General features: G+C 33.3%; 4 protein-coding genes across 4 annotated transcripts; 2 read left to right on the top strand and 2 right to left on the bottom strand.

The window, feature by feature from the left end:
* Positions 1 to 962: 962 nt before the first annotated feature.
* LOAG_05460 (abnormal pharyngeal pumping family member) lies at positions 963 to 9,275 on the bottom strand. Its single transcript, XM_020446861.1, has 24 exons — positions 8,969 to 9,275; positions 8,302 to 8,431; positions 7,950 to 8,175; positions 7,576 to 7,656; positions 7,312 to 7,341; positions 7,053 to 7,138; positions 6,876 to 6,929; positions 6,624 to 6,731; positions 6,305 to 6,419; positions 5,979 to 6,064; positions 5,672 to 5,849; positions 5,096 to 5,245; positions 4,741 to 4,832; positions 4,463 to 4,647; positions 4,162 to 4,261; positions 3,773 to 3,964; positions 3,331 to 3,462; positions 2,998 to 3,156; positions 2,668 to 2,775; positions 2,438 to 2,572; positions 2,170 to 2,316; positions 1,810 to 1,989; positions 1,347 to 1,431; positions 963 to 1,173 (listed from the first exon to the last, which is right to left on the bottom strand). The coding sequence occupies exons 1-24, from the start codon at positions 9,070 to 9,072 to the stop codon at positions 1,103 to 1,105; spliced, it is 2,934 nt and encodes a 977-aa protein (XP_020302844.1). The 5' UTR covers positions 9,073 to 9,275; the 3' UTR covers positions 963 to 1,102.
* Positions 9,276 to 10,386: 1,111 nt separating this feature from the next.
* On the top strand, positions 10,387 to 15,261 carry LOAG_05461 (hypothetical protein; the record flags this gene model as incomplete). The annotated part of the gene is made up of 11 exons (XM_020446862.1): positions 10,387 to 10,630; positions 10,953 to 11,159; positions 11,396 to 11,584; positions 11,816 to 11,947; positions 12,511 to 12,731; positions 12,901 to 12,987; positions 13,284 to 13,410; positions 13,655 to 13,846; positions 14,077 to 14,145; positions 14,519 to 14,614; positions 14,884 to 15,261. The coding sequence occupies exons 1-11, from the start codon at positions 10,475 to 10,477 to the stop codon at positions 15,259 to 15,261; spliced, it is 1,854 nt and encodes a 617-aa protein (XP_020302845.1). The 5' UTR covers positions 10,387 to 10,474.
* A 1,625-nt stretch (positions 15,262 to 16,886) lies between these two features.
* LOAG_05462 (hypothetical protein) lies at positions 16,887 to 19,011 on the top strand. Its single transcript, XM_003140999.2, has 5 exons — positions 16,887 to 17,032; positions 17,404 to 17,556; positions 17,803 to 17,898; positions 17,989 to 18,153; positions 18,587 to 19,011. Exons 1-5 carry the CDS (start codon positions 16,895 to 16,897, stop codon positions 18,812 to 18,814), a joined length of 780 nt encoding a protein of 259 aa, XP_003141047.1. The 5' UTR covers positions 16,887 to 16,894; the 3' UTR covers positions 18,815 to 19,011.
* Positions 19,012 to 19,560: 549 nt separating this feature from the next.
* Positions 19,561 to 19,982, bottom strand: LOAG_05463 (hypothetical protein; the record flags this gene model as incomplete). Its single annotated transcript, XM_003141000.1, has 2 exons — positions 19,561 to 19,780; positions 19,855 to 19,982. The coding sequence occupies 2 exons, from the start codon at positions 19,980 to 19,982 to the stop codon at positions 19,561 to 19,563; spliced, it is 348 nt and encodes a 115-aa protein (XP_003141048.1).
* Between the last annotated feature and the right edge of the window lie 610 nt (positions 19,983 to 20,592).

Genomic DNA, 20,592 nt, shown 5'->3' on the forward strand with positions numbered 1-20,592 from the left:
TTCTTAAACATATATTTTGATTGTTTAATTCATTATAATGATATTATATGTTTTATAATCGAAAAAGCAATGAAAAATTAACTGGGAAATGTGGAAGAATTGAATTTTTCAAATTCATTGAAATAATTTTTTAATATTGAAATTACAAAAAAAAAAAAAAAGACGAAAAGCGATATTGATAAATGAAAAAACAAGACTGCTGTTGTTATCATTGTTGTCAATTTACTTTAGAAATTTTTAATTTCGATGCATTTGTGTAGCAAAATGGCGCATCCTTATAAGGACATTTTAAAACGTAATTTCTTGAAGAATGAGATAAGCTACTCTACTTTAAGCTGTGCTATTCAGACTCTGATCATTCATTCTTTTTTCTTTTATTACATTTATTCGCATTTGCTTTTCTCGAAAAACATCTTTTAGCATCATTTAGTTTAATTTGTAGTGTTTACTTCCTAATATCCTATTAGTGTTGATGATCGACCCAAATTAAATAATCTAACATCTGTTGAATTTCTAAATAAATCCAACATATGTTGAAAGATACAATGTAAACATATTAATAATTAGTCCTTACTCTTTCGAGCATTTCATCAAAATTTCGGGTATTATAATCATTGCGAAAGCATATCCGAAAACATAATTGAAGGAAAAGATCAATAAGATTTTCTTGGCACGATCATGCAGAATCAGTGGGAAGTTGAGGAAGACCAAAACTATTTTTGTGCTATCAAATCTATGACCGGAAATTTCTTAGATTCTATGAAAAGTCAATTTGTAGAAAAGAAAGAAATTCTCAAAGATAACTGATTCTTTTAATACTCCCTGAATTCATCTTTTTTTGATTTTTTGAGTTATTTTTCCAGTGAGTCGAAAATTTAAAATTAAAATCTGAGAAACTAAGCTTCGCTGAGATTATTCGCTGCGGAAAATTACCACTAAAATGTAAAAAAATTATCACTAAAATGAGATTTTATTAACAAACATTTATATACAAACTGTATGCTTGCACAAAATTTAGAAGAGAAATACAAATATAAAAAACTATGGCACAAACCAAAACATCAAACTTGTAGCATATAAGCAGCGTGGTAAGATACAATCTTTAAGATGATTTCTCCTCTTGCAACTGCACCATAAATTCCTCCAGCCTTTCCTGGATATGGCGAACCTGCTCTGAAATCAAGGAAATAACACTGCAAATGAGTTCAAATTATCCAGCATATGTGTAAAACCGAGAGACGATTCAATAATATATTAATTATTACATACTTAATCAATATGAGATGGATCTGACATAGTTGCATTTGAATTTTACAAGAATTAAAAATGGTGAAACAAAGGCTTACTTAATTCTTCGGCTAGCTCAACACGTCTACCAGTTAAATATTCTTTTTTTTTGTCTGTATCATGAGCCCATTCATCTAAGACATCCTGAAAAACAAAGAAATTTAATGTGCCATTGATTCTGATTTTATGATGTCGCGATTTCATACCAAGGAATGTCTGATACTATAAATAATAAAAAACCGAACTAAGATTGATAGTTTCCATCTTTTGGCAACTTGCAGGCACAGTAAATCAGAAAATCCTCAGAACTAAACCAACAGTAATTACAAGAATTATTTGCCTTCTCGAAAACTCTTCTCGATGTTTCTGAGAAATGAATTACATGCACAGTAATTTGAAAAAGACATAAGGGTGACATCTTTTCAGATGTTTAACCTATTCCCGATATTTCTTAACAATAAAAATAAGTTCTACACTTCACTGTAACTTACTATTTTCAAATTTTGATCTTAAAATTTTCACCTTAATTTCTTTCTCCAACCTTCTTTGTTCCGTATTTGTGATTTGTTGTCGTAATGCATTGCACGTTAAATCGATCATCTTTTGTATTCTGTAAAAGAGTACCACTGCCTGACAATCCACCTCTGTATCATTGAAACCAAGTTTGTAGTGTGGGTAGAAACCTTGACACTCCACAGCTGTCTACAAATGAAGAAATGAAAATAGTACTTTAACGATACACGCACTAAGCACAAAATCATGACTGCATTCTCCTGCAAAAAACTATGAAGCGAAGAGTAACAGACAAAGACGAAATCCGAATAAAAAAATTGTACATTCCATAAAAAAGTGAAATAAGAGATAAACATGGAATTGTGATACCTGATATTGCCGTTCCAGAAAGTGTTCCCGATATATCAATTTCCATTGTTTTCGAATCAGTTCGTTGCTCAATTCATTCAAACCCTTTGCTTCTAGATTTCTTCTTACAATGGTCAAATCATCGTCCAACAATGACTGAGGATGATTCTAGGATGGGGGAAAAAAATGAAGTATTCATTACAGAATTCTGCAACATCAAAGCTGTCCTTAATTTTATCTAATTTCAACTACTTCACATCTTGTTCATTGTTATTGCTGGATTACTTACGGGATTCTGTATTAATAAGTTCTTTAATTCCTCCTGGACAGCACCAGCCAAATTGTTTTCAGCAGTTGGTGTTTTCCAGTAAATCCAACGTGCCCAAAATGAAGGACCATGCAATTCATCTATCAGTTTGCGAGTCTGAAAATTTCCAAATATATAATTTTTTCCAGAGATGTATTTAGCATTTTGTACTTCTGATTAGGCATCCAATCTAAAACACATGCAGACTAGACCTCAGTTAAACGATCCCGTATGGCAGATGTCATAAATTCGATGGCGTTATCCCATGAACGACGGTCGGGTACAACACGATCCTCCATTGCGTTTAGTTGAATAACTCTCTAAAAGGAAGCTATGCAATTATCTGAACCTCATACTTTAAACATTCAAATAATTTCGGTTTTTTTCTTTTAAACCCTTCAAAGAGTCTTTGTAAAACTGTCTTAAAACTTGATGAATTACGTGATTTCAAATGGTAAAGAAAAGTGACTGTAGTTCGTTCAAAGCTAAGAAATATTTTAAAATCATGATATCTATAGTGAAAGTAGAAAGAGGATAATTACCAAGTAATCCACAGCCTTACTATCCCACTGGTGCTCACTTAATGCAGCTTCTAGGACGGCACGTTTTAACCGATCAAACACCTCACTATCATCACTTTTGCGAACTTTCGTATCTTCCATTTGCTTTCTGAACAGTTCCGACAGAATTTCCCATCCAGTCTAAAAATATTTCCGCGAAAATTTTTTAATTCCGATTTGATTTCAAGTAATGAAAGTGATTTCGAAAACCCCCAAAAATTACTGTTACATTTATTCCGTTACAAAAAAAAACTCCTGTTACATTTAACAATGCGTTACTGGTTGCATGCCGTTAAATAATAAATAAGAATTCACCTGTATAGATTTAATCGCCAAATCTTTATCAGCCCAGTGTTTCATTTTGATATCTACCAATGTATTAAAAGTACCCGCATTATCAACGGCATAAGCAGGCATTAAAATCTGATCAAAGATATGGCTTGATACCTAGAATTGAAGTAAACATTTATGTTTGAAATAAAATAACTTTGTAAATGCACAAAACATGACAGTAACTTTACAGTGCACAAACGAAATAGACTACTTACATGAACTTCTGCAGAAAACTGGAATTGACTTTTTTTTACAATGAACATTAAAATACATAGAAGTTACATCTTGTTTCGGATATTACAAAAAAAACGAACGAGGGTTATCCGTTGATGTAACTTTTCAATAGTAAAATATCAAAATAACATTCCTTCTTTAATAAATCTTTTAAAATGTTTAACTACAAAGTGTAAAATAAACAACTCACTGCGTCCCACAGTTTCTTTTTCAAAAATTTCTCCCATTGTTCCGCTGGTACAAGTGATAGGTTGACTATTTCATCTAGTATTTCACCTTTCGCTTTGTCGAACAGCTCATCACGATCCAATTCGCGTATTCTGGGAAATTTATTCTTCCATTCAGTTTCAAGATTGAAACGTGCTGCACGAAATGCATCAGCCTATAAAATTTCAAATTTTATAGTAATAAATATTGAAAGACGAACCAGAAGAAGTTACTGATCAGTACCTGTTTACTTCAATGTTTTAACAAAATGAATCTTGAAAGATCTAGCTTCTCAAAGCAAAATGACAACATAGCTGTGTTCTATATGAGGTGAAGTGGCACTAATGCTAAAAGAATTTAAAAATTTTCTGCCTGTGATTCGATTGAATCCTTGACCATTCTCCAGAAGCAATCTGATACAGCCAAAGACATATTTCTAGTTGTCACTTGTGAGTGTTTTAGGATACCATCTCTAAATAAAATCTGATTCAAGTTTTCAAACTGAGCAAAAAATTGTGCAGCAAAAAAAGTAAGGAAAAAAAACGGTGGTTATGAATAATTTGTGATCATCAAATGAAGGTGCTATATGTCAGTGTGTGGAGTACAGGGAGATCTATTAATCGTCAATTCGAACTTGAACTTTAATTAATTGAACAAATCGTAAAGTACTTACTTGAAAAGCTTGGATCTTGCGAAGAATTCTTCTTCATACTTTACAATGGATTCAATACTTTCAGTGCTCGAACCTTTACCTGTGACAACGGCATAATAGCCTAGAGCTTTCATGGGAAACAATTTGCCTTCCAAAATTTTCTTTATTCGATCAGGATTTGCGAAATTCTTTTCTGCCAAATCAACCTATAATAAAATTTTTTCACATCGAATATCTGGTGAATAACGAACAATACCTACTTTGATTTTAATTTAATCGACAAATCAAGCGCAGCCCACCTTAGTTAGCACTAAAATAGTTCTTTCACCGACAGGATCGACAGCACTCACAAGATCTGTTACATTGCTACGTTCAGCATCAACGGAACCATCTAAAACTTCTATTTTTAGCAACTTTATTTCATGATCGCAAAAATAGGCCATCAAGGGAGGAAGAAATATAAAGAGCAGACAATATAGCCAAAAAAGGCAACACCTTATGATGGCAGTATAAGCTATTGTTAAAAGACGTATCGAAAAATTGCACTTAATTATATCTTTGAAATGTTGAAAAAAAGTATATATTATCCAATTATCCAAAACGAAACCTATTAGTTTCAAATATAAAAATCTCACTGAACTGAAAAGAACATACCTTGTATGCATAGGATGATAGCGTTTGGATTTTCCATATATGTTCTGCACATTTTAACAATATCATCCTTCGTTTCTTTGGCCATATCAACCGTCACCGTTGATATAACGCCCGGTAAGTCAACCAAAACCATTCGTGGAAGAGATGGACCTAAAAAAGTTTTAACTAGTTGGCTTTATGATCCTCATAGACGGTATCGATTAACATTTGGTGAGAATGCAGTTTGAGGGGATGCAGTTTGAGATGATGACGAGGTATATCTCTATCGAGTTTCTATTATAACTAAAGCGTGGATAGTATACTCATCAGAGTAGCCGCATCAAATATACAACTTTTAATTTAGCAGGACTCCAAAATCATTGATATCTGTTAAATACCTCAGCTAATTATTCTCATGATGAATCAGTGAAAATTTGAACCAGATGTTCCACATCCTTATTTTGATTTCATTTCTTAGGTGATTCAGTTCTGATTCCTTTGTTAGGTCAAATTCAAGAGATGGAACTAAATTCGAAAGCTCTACACATTACCAACATGTTGATGAATCTCTTAAATTTTATAAGGACAAAAAGTTACCCTTAACCGTCAACGCAATTACTTCATTTGACACCGTTTTACCGCTGGCAACTGAATTTCTCATCCTTATTTCGATTTCATTTCTCAGCTGCTTCAGCTCTGATTCCTTTGTTAGGTCAAATTCACGACTGCTGTCTTTGAAGCAAGCAATGTGATATGGTCCTTCGCTCAGGGTTACCTACAGTGATTCATTCAAATTGTTAACAACTAAGTTTGAGAAATGATTGACGAATTATTATTAAAAACATCAAATGATTTAGTGTATACTTTAGATTTTCTCAAAATCTTTGAAAATAATTTCAGTCACCTTTACTGGAGCTCTTGTCATCATTTCGCCTGATCCACGAGGAAATATACGAGCCTGAGCTATCATTTCTAAGACGGATGTTTTGCCTAAAGTTCTCAGATGTAAGAGGGAACCGCAATATTGGCTAGTCAAACTTTTTTCAAGGAATTAATAAGAAAATCAAGAAAAATTAATTAATTGGGAAAGAAGAGATTAGAAAATTAAAAAAGAAATTAAAGAAATTACTTTTTCTTTCTAATTAGATGACTAATTAAATGATTAATGTTACAATAATTCATAACTTGTTCCTTTTAGATTTTATACAAAATTTTTCCGGAAAAAATCACCAGCACTTTGATCCCCAACGACAACCACACGTGGTAAATTATCAGCTGTATTGTACGACGAATCATATTCAGTGAGCAGATCGAGCGCTTCCGAATACAAGTCGATCAAAGACTTCTATCATAAATCGAGTTTATATTGACGCCGTTGGATATGGATGAAATGAGAACACTTCGAAGAATTTTTGGATGTACCAAAAATTATCCAAAGTTCAAAAAAAGAACTTGAAACTTAAATCCAAAGTTCAAAAAACCTCTGCAGATTTTCTGATAATCTTTGGCAGAATTTAGTCAGTCATAAACAGATTAAGCAAAAGTAAACCTTCATTTTCTTCAGCCTGCGTGAGGCACCTTGATCTTTCAGCAATAACCTCTGCCTCAAATTTTTATTTTCTTTCTCTAATCTTTCGAGTTCTCGCTGGTATTGACTCTGAAAAAAAAAAAAAAACCGCCATATATCAAGTCCAGAAGCAAACATATTTTAGTCTCAAGCCTAACAATAGCAAACCAACTACAAATACACAAAAAGATCTCTTTGTAGATTGCAAACAAAAAACAAAAAAATCTACGAAACCTGAGTTTTCAGCATTTCTTCTTGCAGCTTTTGAATCCTCTCCGTTTCATTCATCTACAAATATAAGGTGATGATGCAAATTTCGTTCAAAACATTTCGTTCAAGACTTTAACTTACAATATTTCAGTTTCAATTCATGGTGCTTCAAACAAGTGTCAATGCATTTACAATAACTACCTTTGCGTATTCATCTTTTTCGTGTTCTGACGTATTCCTCTTTCTTTTGAACGCCTCCGATAAAGATGAAAATAGTGTTTTGGGTGCTAAAATCTCAAAAAAATAAAAAAAATAGAAAAGTGCAAAATGAAATTCCTTCCAGAAATACCGAAAACCATTAAGAATCAAAAACCCATCAGAAGCGCACCTAAATAAAATGATGTGAGAACTACATTAATATAAAAAGGCATTAAAAAATTCAATTCACAGATAAACTTACCATCATCGTCTGCGAAATGTTGTTTAACCTCTGAAATTATAAAAAATTATGCAAAATTCATCTATTAGAACAGGAAAAAGTTTAGCAATTTGTCCAAAGCAATGTGGAATGGAAAAAATAAATGAATTCCGAAAGGAAATCAAATTTGAAAGAAAATTAAATTTAGAAAAAGGATTAAAGATGAAAAAATAAATAGGCATATTATAAAGAAATTTGATATTCAAATGAAGAGAAGGAAAAAGAAAGCAAAACAGATGTATTTACCATTTTGCGCCATGAAATCTAATCCAGAAAAGAAATGACCGTTTTGTGGTTCCGGATCTTGAACTCCATCTGGAGAATTGTCTGAAAACCAGTCAATGAAGATGGAAGTAATGATTTTTGTAGCTACTGTAATAGAAGGATCAAATCCAATATTGAAAATTATTATTATTCGTAATTTTCCGAACTCAAACCAAAGGAAAAAGCGGCCATTATCCACAGGAGAGTCAGTGGATCACAGTGTTTACAGGACCAAACTTAAAATGCAACGTAAGTGTTGCTGTACCACTTGGTCTTTTTAAAAATGTTTATAGTTTATCACTGCTGAAAAAAGAAAAAAAAAGGAGAAACTACGGTTATTCCACAGTAAAACTTGCCCGTATAGCATAACAAAGTCCGACCTTCAATAGGTTCTAATTTCCACATATTTTGTAAATCAGCCATTTTCGTTTGTAAATTCTTCAGCCATATTTGTTCTTTGGCCAACCATTTCGATTTTGCTTCATAATAAAAGTTTCTGTATTCATTCATCCGTTCTTCATCCATTTTGACCCATCCAGGTAAAGAAAGCTGTGGCAAAGTTTTCTTCCATTCTTCATATCGCTAAAACTTGATATTTGGAGGAAACCTAATACTCCTAATACTCCAGAATGTTGCTGATGCTTTATTCAATGATTTTTCTTGATTTACATAATGAACCGTATGATGCAATAAGTAACTCTCACTTACGTTACTAGCTGCAACGGAACCGCTAAAAACACCAGCTGCAATCCAATATCGTAATTTCAATGCTTGGCGAAGCATGAATCTTACAAAATATCTCTCGCTTCGAAAGTTTTGTCCCTGCTTGAACAGAAGCCTGAAATGTTTTAGGCTCACAACCAATAAACCTTCTGAAGTAACTGAGCTACATCAGGAACTTCAATCATCACTTTGCTCTCTTTGAATTTATGCATTGTTTTGAAATTCATCTAAAATTAAAGAAGGATATACTTTCAATTCATATGATTATGCTCAGTCAGAATGGATTTCTTGAATATTCCCTAATAAACTTTCTAACACTAACAGTTCTCATACTCTGTGATTCTGAACATTATCTTTAGAAAGAAATATCTCTCATCGAAAGTTTGATTTCGAAAGCATCATCAAAAAAATGACGCATAGAATGGGAAAGTTGTTTTCTAAAGATAATGGATTCAATTTCTGGATTAATAGATCCCTTTACAGATTCAATTTTTCAGATTTCCCTTTACTTTTCATCCTCTTACTTCCTACTATTTTTATTCTTCTCTCTCACTTAACTATTATTAAGTTCGTCCTCTCATATTTCTCTACTTGTTTTCTACTTTTTTAACCTTTAACTACGATTTAATTTGAAGAAAATTTTCCAAATAACCTTTTCTTGGGTCCGAACATAGAATAAGGCCGTTTGATCGATAGCAAAATGCCAATTTCTCTTTGATTCAACGTTGTTATCACTTTTATCCCGTATGGAAACATTCGGAACAAATTGAGTTATTCACAGATGATTAGTTGACCATATATGCGACAATAATCCTGATGACTTCATGCTGATACGTTAATATATCTTACGGAGAACGAGAGAGATGATTATCTCACACTAAATGAAGATAACACCGTATTGGGATGAGTCACTTGGTCAACTGCGCATACGTGATGCGCTACAGTCGTCAGGATGGAACGTTTTCATCGTGTCTCGATGGAATTGAGGTACATGTTGGTGATGGCAGAGGAGAGTAGCATGCAGTAATCTATGGGATTAAGTGGTAGATGGTTGCGTGAGTGAGACGTGGAAGTAAACGTCTGACGTGACGTAGATGTATGACGGTAGCATATGTTACTTAAAGAAAATATATGTAATTTAAGCCAGTAATTAATTTAATTCATCTCTTCATCAATACTAATAATTTAAGCAACTCTAAAAGTTAATATTTTTATTGAACGATGCCATAACTTTATTCTCTACTTACTTGCTTCATTTCACCACGTGTTTTTCAATAGATTCCGAAGTTTTGTTTGTTGATTGGAATTTCTCATAATGTTGTGGAAGTTTTTTAATGATTAGCATAGTAAGAACACTTATGATAAAGGTTTTATTGATTGGCAGAGATTTATTCGTCGTTTATGTTATGAGGTAATTACCAGAGAATATCATGGGTAGAATTGATTATTGGGTTATTCTTCTTTGTTGTCGCATATAGGGGAAATTTGATGGGACTTTGACTGAGGATGTATTTTAGTTGGGATCTGATGAGGTATAGGATTTTATGAAGTGAATTGAAACGCGCTGTTAATCCAGTGATCTTCGTCTATGATGAAAGTTTTCCTCTTCATATAGGAGAATTTATTTATAATATTTTAACTAGTGAATATAAGTTTGGTTATTAGATTGAAAACATATGGATCTAAATTTTTATCTTGATTTAAGAAGCTTTTGATTTTTTTTCTGATTCAGATTTCGGAATTTGAGTCCCACGTTTCTCTATGAATTTACTATAAATGAGATTTATAGCTGTTAATAAATCTGGCAGATAATCTGCAAGCCGTAATATGATCCAGAAAAATCAATTCCTTTGATCACTGATTAAGATATATTTTAAAACATGCGTTCATCCTGATGTTAGAACTGTTTGACTACTCCGTTTCGCAGAGTAATGAAACCGATAGCTTTTTTCTCAAAAATTTTCAGTAAATTAACTTTAGATCACTTTGGCTAGAATTTTTCTTGCTAATCAATTTTTTTTTTGTTTTTTTCCGTTTTCTTTTGGCGCACACTTTAATGCCATTGTTTATCGCATTTTGTTTGTTAAATTGAAGCAAAATGTGACTGAAAAGTTTTATCCATTCATTTTATTAGTTATATAATATTTATACTAAAACAATGAGACTCCGAAGTAATCGAAATACTGAGGAGCCGCATGCTGCCTCGGGGCAGTATCCTCGTACTACTGTGCAACCGCGAAGAACTGAAGGACGAAGAATGAAAAGAGCAGCACCTGCCAATCGGGATGAAAAGTCGGCAAAACGAAAGGTGCAGGTAAGAGATTAATTTTCGGTGAATTCCCTTTTAGTTAAATTCATAATTGACTTACATAGATGTAGTCCTGGAGGATTTCGCCTGTTTCAGTAATATCTTGAAATTCTATGCATCGCTGATATGCTCACATTATCTTGGAATAGAATGTAATCGAGCAGACAATATTTACCATTGAGTTTTTGTTGAGCTTAGATTGTTGTTCTGTCATCAGACCGTGAAGAGAAATATCTACTTTCAATTATTTGGCTTCAGTAAAATTGACCTTACTGTGACAATTTGATATGTTTATTAAATGGCTGAAGATTTGAGAGTTGATGTTGAGGATTTGAGTGCACCGACAACTTCCGGCTGTAGCTCAACGGCTCATCATCATCAGCAGCAACAACAGTCACTGCATCTTCCTGTCAACGGCGACAATAATGCACAGTTGGTGAAGCGTAAAAACAATAAATCGAGTAGGGAAAAAACTGACAAGACGCAAGAGGACATTGTTCAGGAGGATATCAGTTCAATTCCAAACCATATTCTGGTAATATTTCTTTCGATCCTGCCAGATTCTGTTTTGATTAAGATTACTCCCTAATTAGCTAGAAAGTTGATTAGGTGGAGTGGAATGGTAACCAATATTTCTTGAAAGTCCGCGAATTTAAAGATTTTAAACTGTCCTGGATAGTATTTTTCTAATGCTGGTTGACAGATTATCCATATTGATGATTTAATATAGAAGATTGCTTTTCGAAAAGTTTCATTTATTTTTCTCTTCAGATCTCAATTTTTACGCTATTACCAATTGTGGATCGCATAAGGATAGAGCGGGTTTGTCGCCGATGGCGTCATATTGCCAAGAATTATTCGTGGGCAATGACAACCGAATTCTCCTACTCATCACTCATTGGTGATAAGGAATGTTCGCTGCCCTGCTTGGTTGAACGTCCATCGGTTGGCAACAAAGAAGTTCGCTTTTCTATTATATTTAAAAATTTTTCGTAGTTTTCAAAATGTATTTTGGTCTATTTAGTTATAACGTTCGTCTGGGATGGGTAAGAAGGGAGATTTCTTTAGCTAGTGAGGGATTCTGTAATTTGGCAGCCGAAGTTCTGAGACTTTAGGCAAAGCACGCTGCAGATAATTTAATTTGAGAATGAAGTTTTACTTTCGTGCGGAGATTAATAGTAATAATTCTAGATAAAGTCTTTGGCACAGCGCTGTGGTGAGCATTTGCTTGAGATGGATTTACATGCATTCAGAGATACATTAACGTATAATGTTTGCATGTGCTTTCGCCGTATATTGTCCAAATTTGACTGTTCTGAATATGTATGGTATTCAGTTGACCAATTCGTCCTTGAAATCACTCGGAAGACATTGTCCAAATCTGGAAATCGTTAATTTCCATCGATGTTTTCAGGTTCATTGAATATTTAAAAAAAAAAAAGAAAAGAAAAACATACCTAACAATTCTGAATAGCTTTTAATAAGATTGTTTTCAGTCTGTGAGCTTTTTAGGTTGATTCACATTGAATTAAACTAAACAGTATTAATTTTTAACCAATATAAAGTTTTAAATTGAATTTTTTTGTTGGATACTTATCTTTTTGCATAGATATGCTAGATTCAGGGGAGAATGGAAGAGAACAGAAATGAATTCCAGGATATATGTTTTCGTAAGAAGTCGTCAAAATTCTTATATTTCATTCCATATTAAAATTCTAATTTTTTGTCGTATATTAAAATTGTGTCCAAACTTTCTTCCTTTAAAATAATTTAACCGAAGCGAGGGACTTAGTTTATTTCTTCATTAGTTTTTTTGATGCATCTCTTAACAATGTTGTTATATTGAAATATGTAATCTTTCCCTTTTTTTGGATAGTAATTTACAGAGTGCATATTTTGTTTTACATTCTTCTCAGGAAAGCGTTGTGGAACGAGGACTTACATCCTTTTTTTCTAAGTGCCAAAATTTGAAAGATGTTGACGTAGGTGAGAATGAGCGTCTTACTGGACTTCCATCGTTTACCGTGTTGCCGCGATCCATCGTCAATTTAAAAATCTGTGGATGCTTTCGGTTGACTGCAGCGTCACTGTTCGCTATAAGAGATAGGTTTGTTTTATGTATGAGTTGTGAGTTTTATAAGTTATAAATTTATTATGCATGAATTTATTCTCATGCATGGGTTTTGTATTATTTAATATGGTCTTAAAATAAGTTGCTTATGCAAAGTAAATGATACTCTAAAATTTACTGAAACTGAAAGTTTATACGGCCTTAGGTGCCCGGATCTAGTTGCTCTGACGATGAATAGTGTTGACAACATATCGCCTACTCATTTGAACAGCTTTTTTGCTTCACTTCCCAAGTAAGTACTTTCAGTTTTTGTCACCTAAAACAAGCACGCACGTCGGTTTACTTTTAGAAAACATTTTAAATTTTCGAAGTGGCTAAAAAATTTTTCCATTACACTTACAACTCCTAATCGATCCTGGGATGGGAAGAAACAGTCAATTGAATTGATGTTGTATTTCTCGTATTCATCATTAGATTTTGACGAAATACAGGCTGATTTTGTCTCTTAGACTGTTTAAAATGGCGGTTAATATGCGAATCTTTTTATTTAGCAAAGTTGGGGATTTTCCTCAACATTATTAATTTTAGGTTGGAGTTGCTCAAATTCGGTGAATGTTATGTTTCGCATACGCTTGGAGGAATTGAGATAAATTTCAGTCTGATGAAGAACCTGACTGAACTGACTGTTTATGACAACTTGCTGATGACAGATGAGGCAACTTTTAAGTTTTCAATCCTGTTTTATTGGTTTCATCGGTTAAAATTGGATACATATTGTGTTAAGAGACGTGACTGAAGTTTTTTTTCATGCATGAATTCTTTCTTGGAAAGTATGGGTAATCCCCGAAGACGACGAGGTTTTTGTGAATGTTCATGAAATTTATAATGCTTTATCAGATCAAATTACTTGGCTCTTTTTATATCCCTTTTTTACAGCTTTTTAACTGCTCAAACTTCAGGTTTTGCGAAATACAGTAATTGGATGCAAGCAACTGAAGTATGTTGATTTGAGTGGTTGCAGTCGTTTTGTTAGTAATGTTGGGCTACGTGAGCTTGCAAAACTACCATACCTCAGTCACTTGAACTTGTCTTACATGAGAGTGGTAGATGATCAGACGATCCGAATAATCGCAGAGAAAGGCACTTTACAGGTCAGCAATTTTTCCTTCAGCAAACTTCCTTTTGGTTGTGGGAGCACAAATAAGCTTATTCTTTTACCACCCAGCGTGACTGTAGTTGACATCGTCCATGAATGTTGATTTTTGTTACTAAAGGGTTGTTTTATTTGTCTAGTTAAGGGATAAGACGGATGGGAAAAAATGTATTTCTTTCAACTGAAAAGTGCTTTGAAGATTGTTAATATACATTTGCGTTTCTGCAGACTGTGCTTCTGCATCGATGTGACGAGATCTCTGATGAAGCAATCAAAATGCTGCTGAAACACTGTCCGGTTAGTTTGCATATTAGGTTTATTGCTATTTTCGAAGTTCTCATGAGATTCCACTTATCTGTGAAACGATTCACAAAATAGTTTCGAAGAGACTTGAAAATAGACACATTTGAATATTCATACTATGCAATAAAAGACCCTGATATTTAAATCAATACTAATGTGTTTCGTAAGTAGCCTGACCAGCATCCGTTTGATTTAGCGAAGAATGACAAAGCTTGGAGAAAGTGCTGTGTCCAGGATCACATTTCAGTATACTACTATATACATTCCTTGTTGCTGATATAAATTAACAGAAAAGAAAAGACATGGTCTTATGGGATCATTCACTAAGTTCTGTACTAATCTTGAGATTTTTAAATGCTATTTTTAGTTTTTAACTGCGCTTGATATTTCATTCTGTCCAAAAGTTACTGATGAGTCAATGGAAGGGATGGTCAACTATGTATTAAAACGACAAGAAAGAGAGGTAAACATCTTTTATTCGCTGTCATTTGAATTTTAAAGCTTGGTGAAAAATAGGGTTCGATCTATATAGGAAATACTTACTAAAATCTTTTGGATTCTTTGTTCGCTTGATTTGCACTTTTAAAATTCAAATACTTTGATATCTTCTTTTTATCGAGTATTTACTTCACTTCATGTCGTTTCACACTAGGTTAAAAAAAACAGTATTTAAATTCTAAATTACGACACATGTGTGGAGGAGATATACCAGTAAGAATAATCGTTCTTTAGGCATTGCTCCCAACATCGAGCAGAGGACACACAACACCCCTGACGGAAGTAGTGACGAAAATGAGACGGCATGATCGAAGTTTGCAGGCTTTGATGGATGCTGATTTTGAGCGTCATCTGATGCGCTTCGAGAATTTTCGCTATCGTTTCGGGAACACATCGGATTATTCAACGAATCCGTTGTATGACATCCGTCATATGAGACGCTATAAACCGAATCCAGATGGGTTCACTGAACTACATGTATGGACCGCCCATAGTAGCATAACTCGACCATATCCAAGGACACATCCACTGTTAAAAGTAGATGATCGCGACTCGATTGCGGAGCAAAGCTCATCCATTTTTGAATTCAGTGTTGTGATTAGAATAAACTAGTTTCTTCTTGTTTTTTTTTTTTTGTTTTTTAATTGCACTGTTATTAAGTTTATTATTGTCCTGATTTGTTATCCTTCTAAGACGGTTCAGGGCTGTGCTACGGGATTCGTTTTTCTTCCTGATTTTTAATATCTGGTCAGGGAATATTGCTGATATTATTGAATGATGGAGCTTTTAGTTTCCCATTAAATTTCCGTGAGAAATTACTTTTTTATGATGCATCCATTTCTTAAATCTTTGCAGGATTAATACACGTAATGCTTTCTGCTCTCCTACTTTCCAGAAATTTTACGTCTGGTTTAAATGGTCTGTGTTTCTGCAACGTACTTTCATATATATCTTTGCTAAGGTTTAATGAGATATCTTTGTGTCTTATTTTGAGCTGATTCTTTCGACACTTGAAGTTCAGTAGTCATATTTTATGGTTAAATTTCAGGAACTTAGAACAACCACTCCGACCATCTTTTTTTTTTTTCTTTCATCGGATAGGGAAGAGAACCTTGTGATAGGGATGCTGAAAAGAAAGTTGTGTCTAAATGGTATTGTACCCACTCTGATGCTTACGAAAACGATACGATTGAGTTTATGTAAATGATACATGTAGGGAATGACTTTTTGTTTTAAAGTTGCTACCTCAATTTTTGATTTTTCAGTTTCTTTGGCTTTTACATTATCACCTACCGAAGCAGACTTTCATCATGTTTTTGTCCCTTAATTCGTTCTTTACCTATATTATATACATGTATATTACCGCGAATGGTTTGTTATGTGCTTGTACCATGATTCGACTAAAAATTTCTGCAATTTAAAATATAATTGTAAATTCTGCCAAAACTTTTGTAATAATAGTAAAAATTGATTGCTAGCATTATGTGTATTGTTTTGTATTTCATTATTTGATACTTTACGGGATCGATTTAAATTGCTACCACTTTGCATACAATTCTTTCAAATGTATTCTGCAGCAAATGCCTCAAATTGCAGGAAAATGCAATTTTTGAGCTTAGTTGCAGTTGCATTTGTACTACCACTCATTGTGATAACTTGTAGATCCTAGTGAAGCATCAGGTCTGAGCCAAACTGAAAAGCCTTTCTAAATCTTGCAATGTTAAATAATATGATTTGGACGTGCTGTGGGGTAATATTTTTATGCGTTATCATTTGCTATCTCTTATTTCCATCAAATTAAATATAGTGATTTCAATTCATAATGATCTTTTAATCCCAAATAAATATATGTACAAAAAAGCGCCCTGTCATTATTCAAAAAATAATGAGCGGTGCAACTTCCTCAAACGACAATTCTCTCATGAAAGCTCAATGTTTTGCTTTACATATGATGATACAAATTTAACGCTAATAAAAAGAAAATTATTTACTAGGCAATTATGATCTGAATGATCGATGACTTTACCAAAACATTCACGGTGGTTGGGCAGCATGTGAAACATAGTTTTTATCACATGCATCAGTACGATATAGTATTAGTTAAATCTTGATTTCGTAGATAAGTAAAATCTATGGTGAGGTGGTGTTTTATATAACTAATGTGCTTTAAAGACAGTGCACTTGAAAACTGATGCTGATAAGGAAGTATTGATTTTGCTCTTCTTATTTGCTCTGTATTTCAGAAATGCGAACTGATCATAATCAGCTGTTGTTTCCAGAAGATGAAGGGAGTTCATCGAGTGATGCTGAAGGTGATGGACAGAATGTGAAGGAGAAGGTGACATTGAGGAAAACAGTGGGATTTCGCTGTTCTGAAAATGAGGTGAATTTTTTTTTCCCCACAGAAATTCTAAGTGATTAAGTATGTTAATTATGTGGATAAAAAAGAAAACTTATTCTCCTTTCGTCATTTATCGCTTTTTTTTTTGATAAGTCTGGTTTTTTTAAATAAATTTGAATTTGAACCGAAGGATAATGTTTATGGCACTCTGTGTGAGATATTTTTTGAAGTGGTTTCTTAATATATATAATGCTGGTTTCATATTTTCACGACAAAACTTCCTATGATTTCTCATTATTTTAATTAGCATAGACTGAATTTGAAGCTATAAGTCTTTGTTGGGGATTTCAGATTTCAGATCGGAAGAAATTCTTTTTTCAAAAAATTCAAACTTACGTCAATTTATATTTCAGGAAGTTGAAAAAGATGATTTATTTGTTCTGGATACTGATGGTACCAGTAATATCAATAGCAGTATTGTCAGTAAGCCATTCTTTGCAGCAGAATGCAGTACGGAAAATAAAACACCGGTTGCCCATTCAATTTTAGATGAGGCAACGAAAGAGGTATGCAACCAATTTAAAGTTTTTCAAGACTGCAAAATTTTGGTTGCTTCAATGAAGAATTGTGATTATTGCTGAAACTCTTTTTACATTTTCACTACGCTCTAGCGCATGTTGTTTTTTTCTTTTTTTTTTATAAGCAACAAATGGTACGGTACATCGTACACCGTGGAGAAATAATCATCAAAAAAGCCAAATCCACTTAATAAGAAGCAATCACTGACGCTATGAAATTATTATTCCTTTCAGCTGCTATCAAAAAGCATAATAAAACCTGGTTTTGAAAAATACCTCGGTGAAGCACATGTGCCAATATCTTGGCGAGAATTGAAGAGACAAAGAAAGGTATCCTTTATGAATTTTAGCATCATCCAATTCGGAAACTATGTCTGTCGATGTTATGCCTTAAGTTTTGAATGAGTCTTGGTGTTTTAGGCGAATCGAGAGCGCACGAAAGGTGATGCCTGGTATAACCTCCCGGCATGTGAAATGACCGAGGAAAGGAAACGTGATCTGGAAATTCTTCAGATGAGAGGTTCTATTGATTCGAAAGCTCATTACAGAAAGAATGATCGTTCCGTGTTACCGAAATATTTCCAGGTTAGTTTTAAGAGTATAGATTTAAAGTCAAGTCCTTTACGTCACCTTAATTTTTAAGTGCTTTGAGGATTTCTTGTTAATTTTTGAATTTTTTTCTGTTTTCTCACATGAAATTAATTGACTGGTCAATTAGTTTGTAGATTACTGACGTATTACAATTTAATAAGGTTCCCATCTAGCAGCTAGACTTAATGTCCCGAAACAGAAAAAAACGAAAATTAATAAAAAAGTTAGACTTAACGTTTAAAAGATTTTAAAGGATTAGATATGCAAACTGCAAACTAGTTCTGAAGCTTATGACGTTTATGTCTGTTGTGCAATGAAGACAAAATATGCGTAATAATACCAAATCCTCTCTGTATTTCCCAATTTTGGCAGATATTCGTCATTTTGTGTATTATAAGGACGAATCTAGGAATAAAAATTATTTCAGGTTGGCACTGTTATTGAAACAAAAGCAGATTTCTATTCATCTCGCGTCCCAAAGAAACAGCGTAAGAGGACAGTTGTTGAAGAACTTCTGGCGGACGCGGATTTGCAGACTAAGCAGCGCAAAAAATATCAAGAAATAAAGGCTCGAGAGGCGGTTACAAAACGTGGGGCTTTTCGACATTCCTCTTATCCAAAGAAAAGGAAATTCAGAAAGAATGCCAAAGTTTAGCTTGTAACTCTCTCTCTCTTGCTCTCCCTATATCTGTCTACGCTTATTATTTGGTTTTTGAGCATTTACCGTCTTTATATGCGGATAAATCGGTGATAAGTTTAATTGTTAATTTGTCCATTCCTTTCGACATATTTGTTAATTATGTGCGATTTACTAAGAAATCTTTTCATGCATGGATTTGTCAGAAATCTTCCCCCCAAAAAAAGGAAAATATTCATTATCATTACCAAAAATTTTCCCAGGAAGGAAATTTTTGGGATATCAGTGCTATCGAATTTTAACCAGATATGACTTGAAATTTAAAATTTTCAACATTTTGGTATAAGTTGACAGAAAGAAATGGTAAAATGATACCCCTAATAACAATTTGAATAGTATTTCCTTTTCCTTTTCTTGAAACTTTATTTCTTTATTTGTTTCTTTATTTCTTTATTTTTTCTTTTTATTTTTTTTCTTTATTTTTTTTACTTTTCTTCCCCTTATTCTTTTTTAAAAACTTTATTTCTTTATTTACTTTTCTTTGAATTAACAGACTTGTAACTTAAATCGAAATTTCAAAATTAAGTTTTGAAAATTTATAAAGTCAGGAGCGTAAAAATTTCACACTAATCATAACCAAAATGTATTATCGAAGAGACCTTTTTGAAAATGAAAAAATGAAGATCATAATCACCGACAAAGTTTCGCTACCATTTATCTGTCAGCTCAAAGAAATTCACTTTTTAGTTTAATATTATGCTAAATCAAAAACGAACAAAATAATTCTCTGAATAAATTGGACGGTTCATGCAACCTAAAATGGAGTTAACGCTCAAAAATACGCCATGATTTTCTTGCCATTTCAGGAGTGATAAAACCCAAATACCATAACTTAATAATGAAAATGATACTGTCGGATTACCGAAATTAAAGCTATGTTCAAGTAAAATTTCCACGATATCTAACAAACAGAGTGATGAAATCCTGTAAGTAAAATTAAAGCAATTAAGAGAATATAAACTAGCAGTGGACTGCATAACACAAAGATATCACTGTACCTATACAAAGGACAATAATGCCAAAGTCTAGCCATACCTCCATGATGACCCCGATGGAGCTTACAGACTCCTCCCCAATCCTTATATATATAAATATCCCAGTTTTTACAATCGAGCAGACGATGCATCCTCTTCGCCTATTCTGCACGATTAAACCATAAACAACGACATCTTTGGATGTCTGCCACCATTAGACAACAAACTACGATATTTTTGCTATTCGCTAAATACATTTTCCGTAACATATCCCAAATGAACGACCTATCAACTAACTGACAGTCAAATTATTATCGAGGGCAATGACAAGGAATTTGTTAGTTGATCATATTGCTTGCTTATTGTATAACTCATCACTGCTTACCAATTCATCGCGTAATATATAGCCATACCTTTTCATTATTAATTGGTAATATCGTGCAAGAACAATATTACATCCCGAATAAATCCATATCGCTGAAAAACGAATTCAACAGATCAACTTTCCCGACAGATACCATCAACAACAGTTAGAACAGTACATCTTCCTCGTTCAAATTGACAGACATAAATTAATTCTCGAAACCAAGGAGTGATAGTTCGGATTCTAAACTCTTCTAATACCTCCAGTTTTTGATTTAAATTTCGTTGTGGAATTCCAGAGAAAGCTCATCTCATCAAAAGAAATAACCAAATAGTCATTAATGCTTCTAGAGAAGAACAAAACAGAACCCCCAAACTATCAAACATACTTCATTTGTG

This window comes from Loa loa, assembly GCF_000183805.2.
Source record: "Loa loa unplaced genomic scaffold supercont3.163, whole genome shotgun sequence".
Classification (NCBI taxonomy): domain Eukaryota; kingdom Metazoa; phylum Nematoda; class Chromadorea; order Rhabditida; family Onchocercidae; genus Loa; species Loa loa.

What these genes read in the sequence shown, in the direction of transcription:
- LOAG_05462 (XM_003140999.2), top strand. Translation starts at nt 16,895, where the DNA reads ATGCGAACTGATCATAATCAGCTGTTGTTTCCAGAAGATGAAGGGAGT. An exon ending in TAGATGAGGCAACGAAAGAG is followed by an intron (nt 17,557 to 17,802) that starts GTATGCAACCAA and finishes TATTCCTTTCAG; the next exon opens with CTGCTATCAAAAAGCATAAT. An exon ending in TGTTACCGAAATATTTCCAG is followed by an intron (nt 18,154 to 18,586) that starts GTTAGTTTTAAG and finishes AAATTATTTCAG; the next exon opens with GTTGGCACTGTTATTGAAAC.
- LOAG_05460 (XM_020446861.1), bottom strand. Translation starts at nt 9,072, where the DNA reads ATGTTTCCATACGGGATAAAAGTGATAACAACGTTGAATCAAAGAGAA. An exon ending in TGACAAGAGCTCCAGTAAAG is followed by an intron (nt 5,850 to 5,978) that starts GTGACTGAAATT and finishes GAATCACTGTAG; the next exon opens with GTAACCCTGAGCGAAGGACC. An exon ending in AGGATTCAATCGAATCACAG is followed by an intron (nt 3,965 to 4,161) that starts GCAGAAAATTTT and finishes GAAATTTTATAG; the next exon opens with GCTGATGCATTTCGTGCAGC.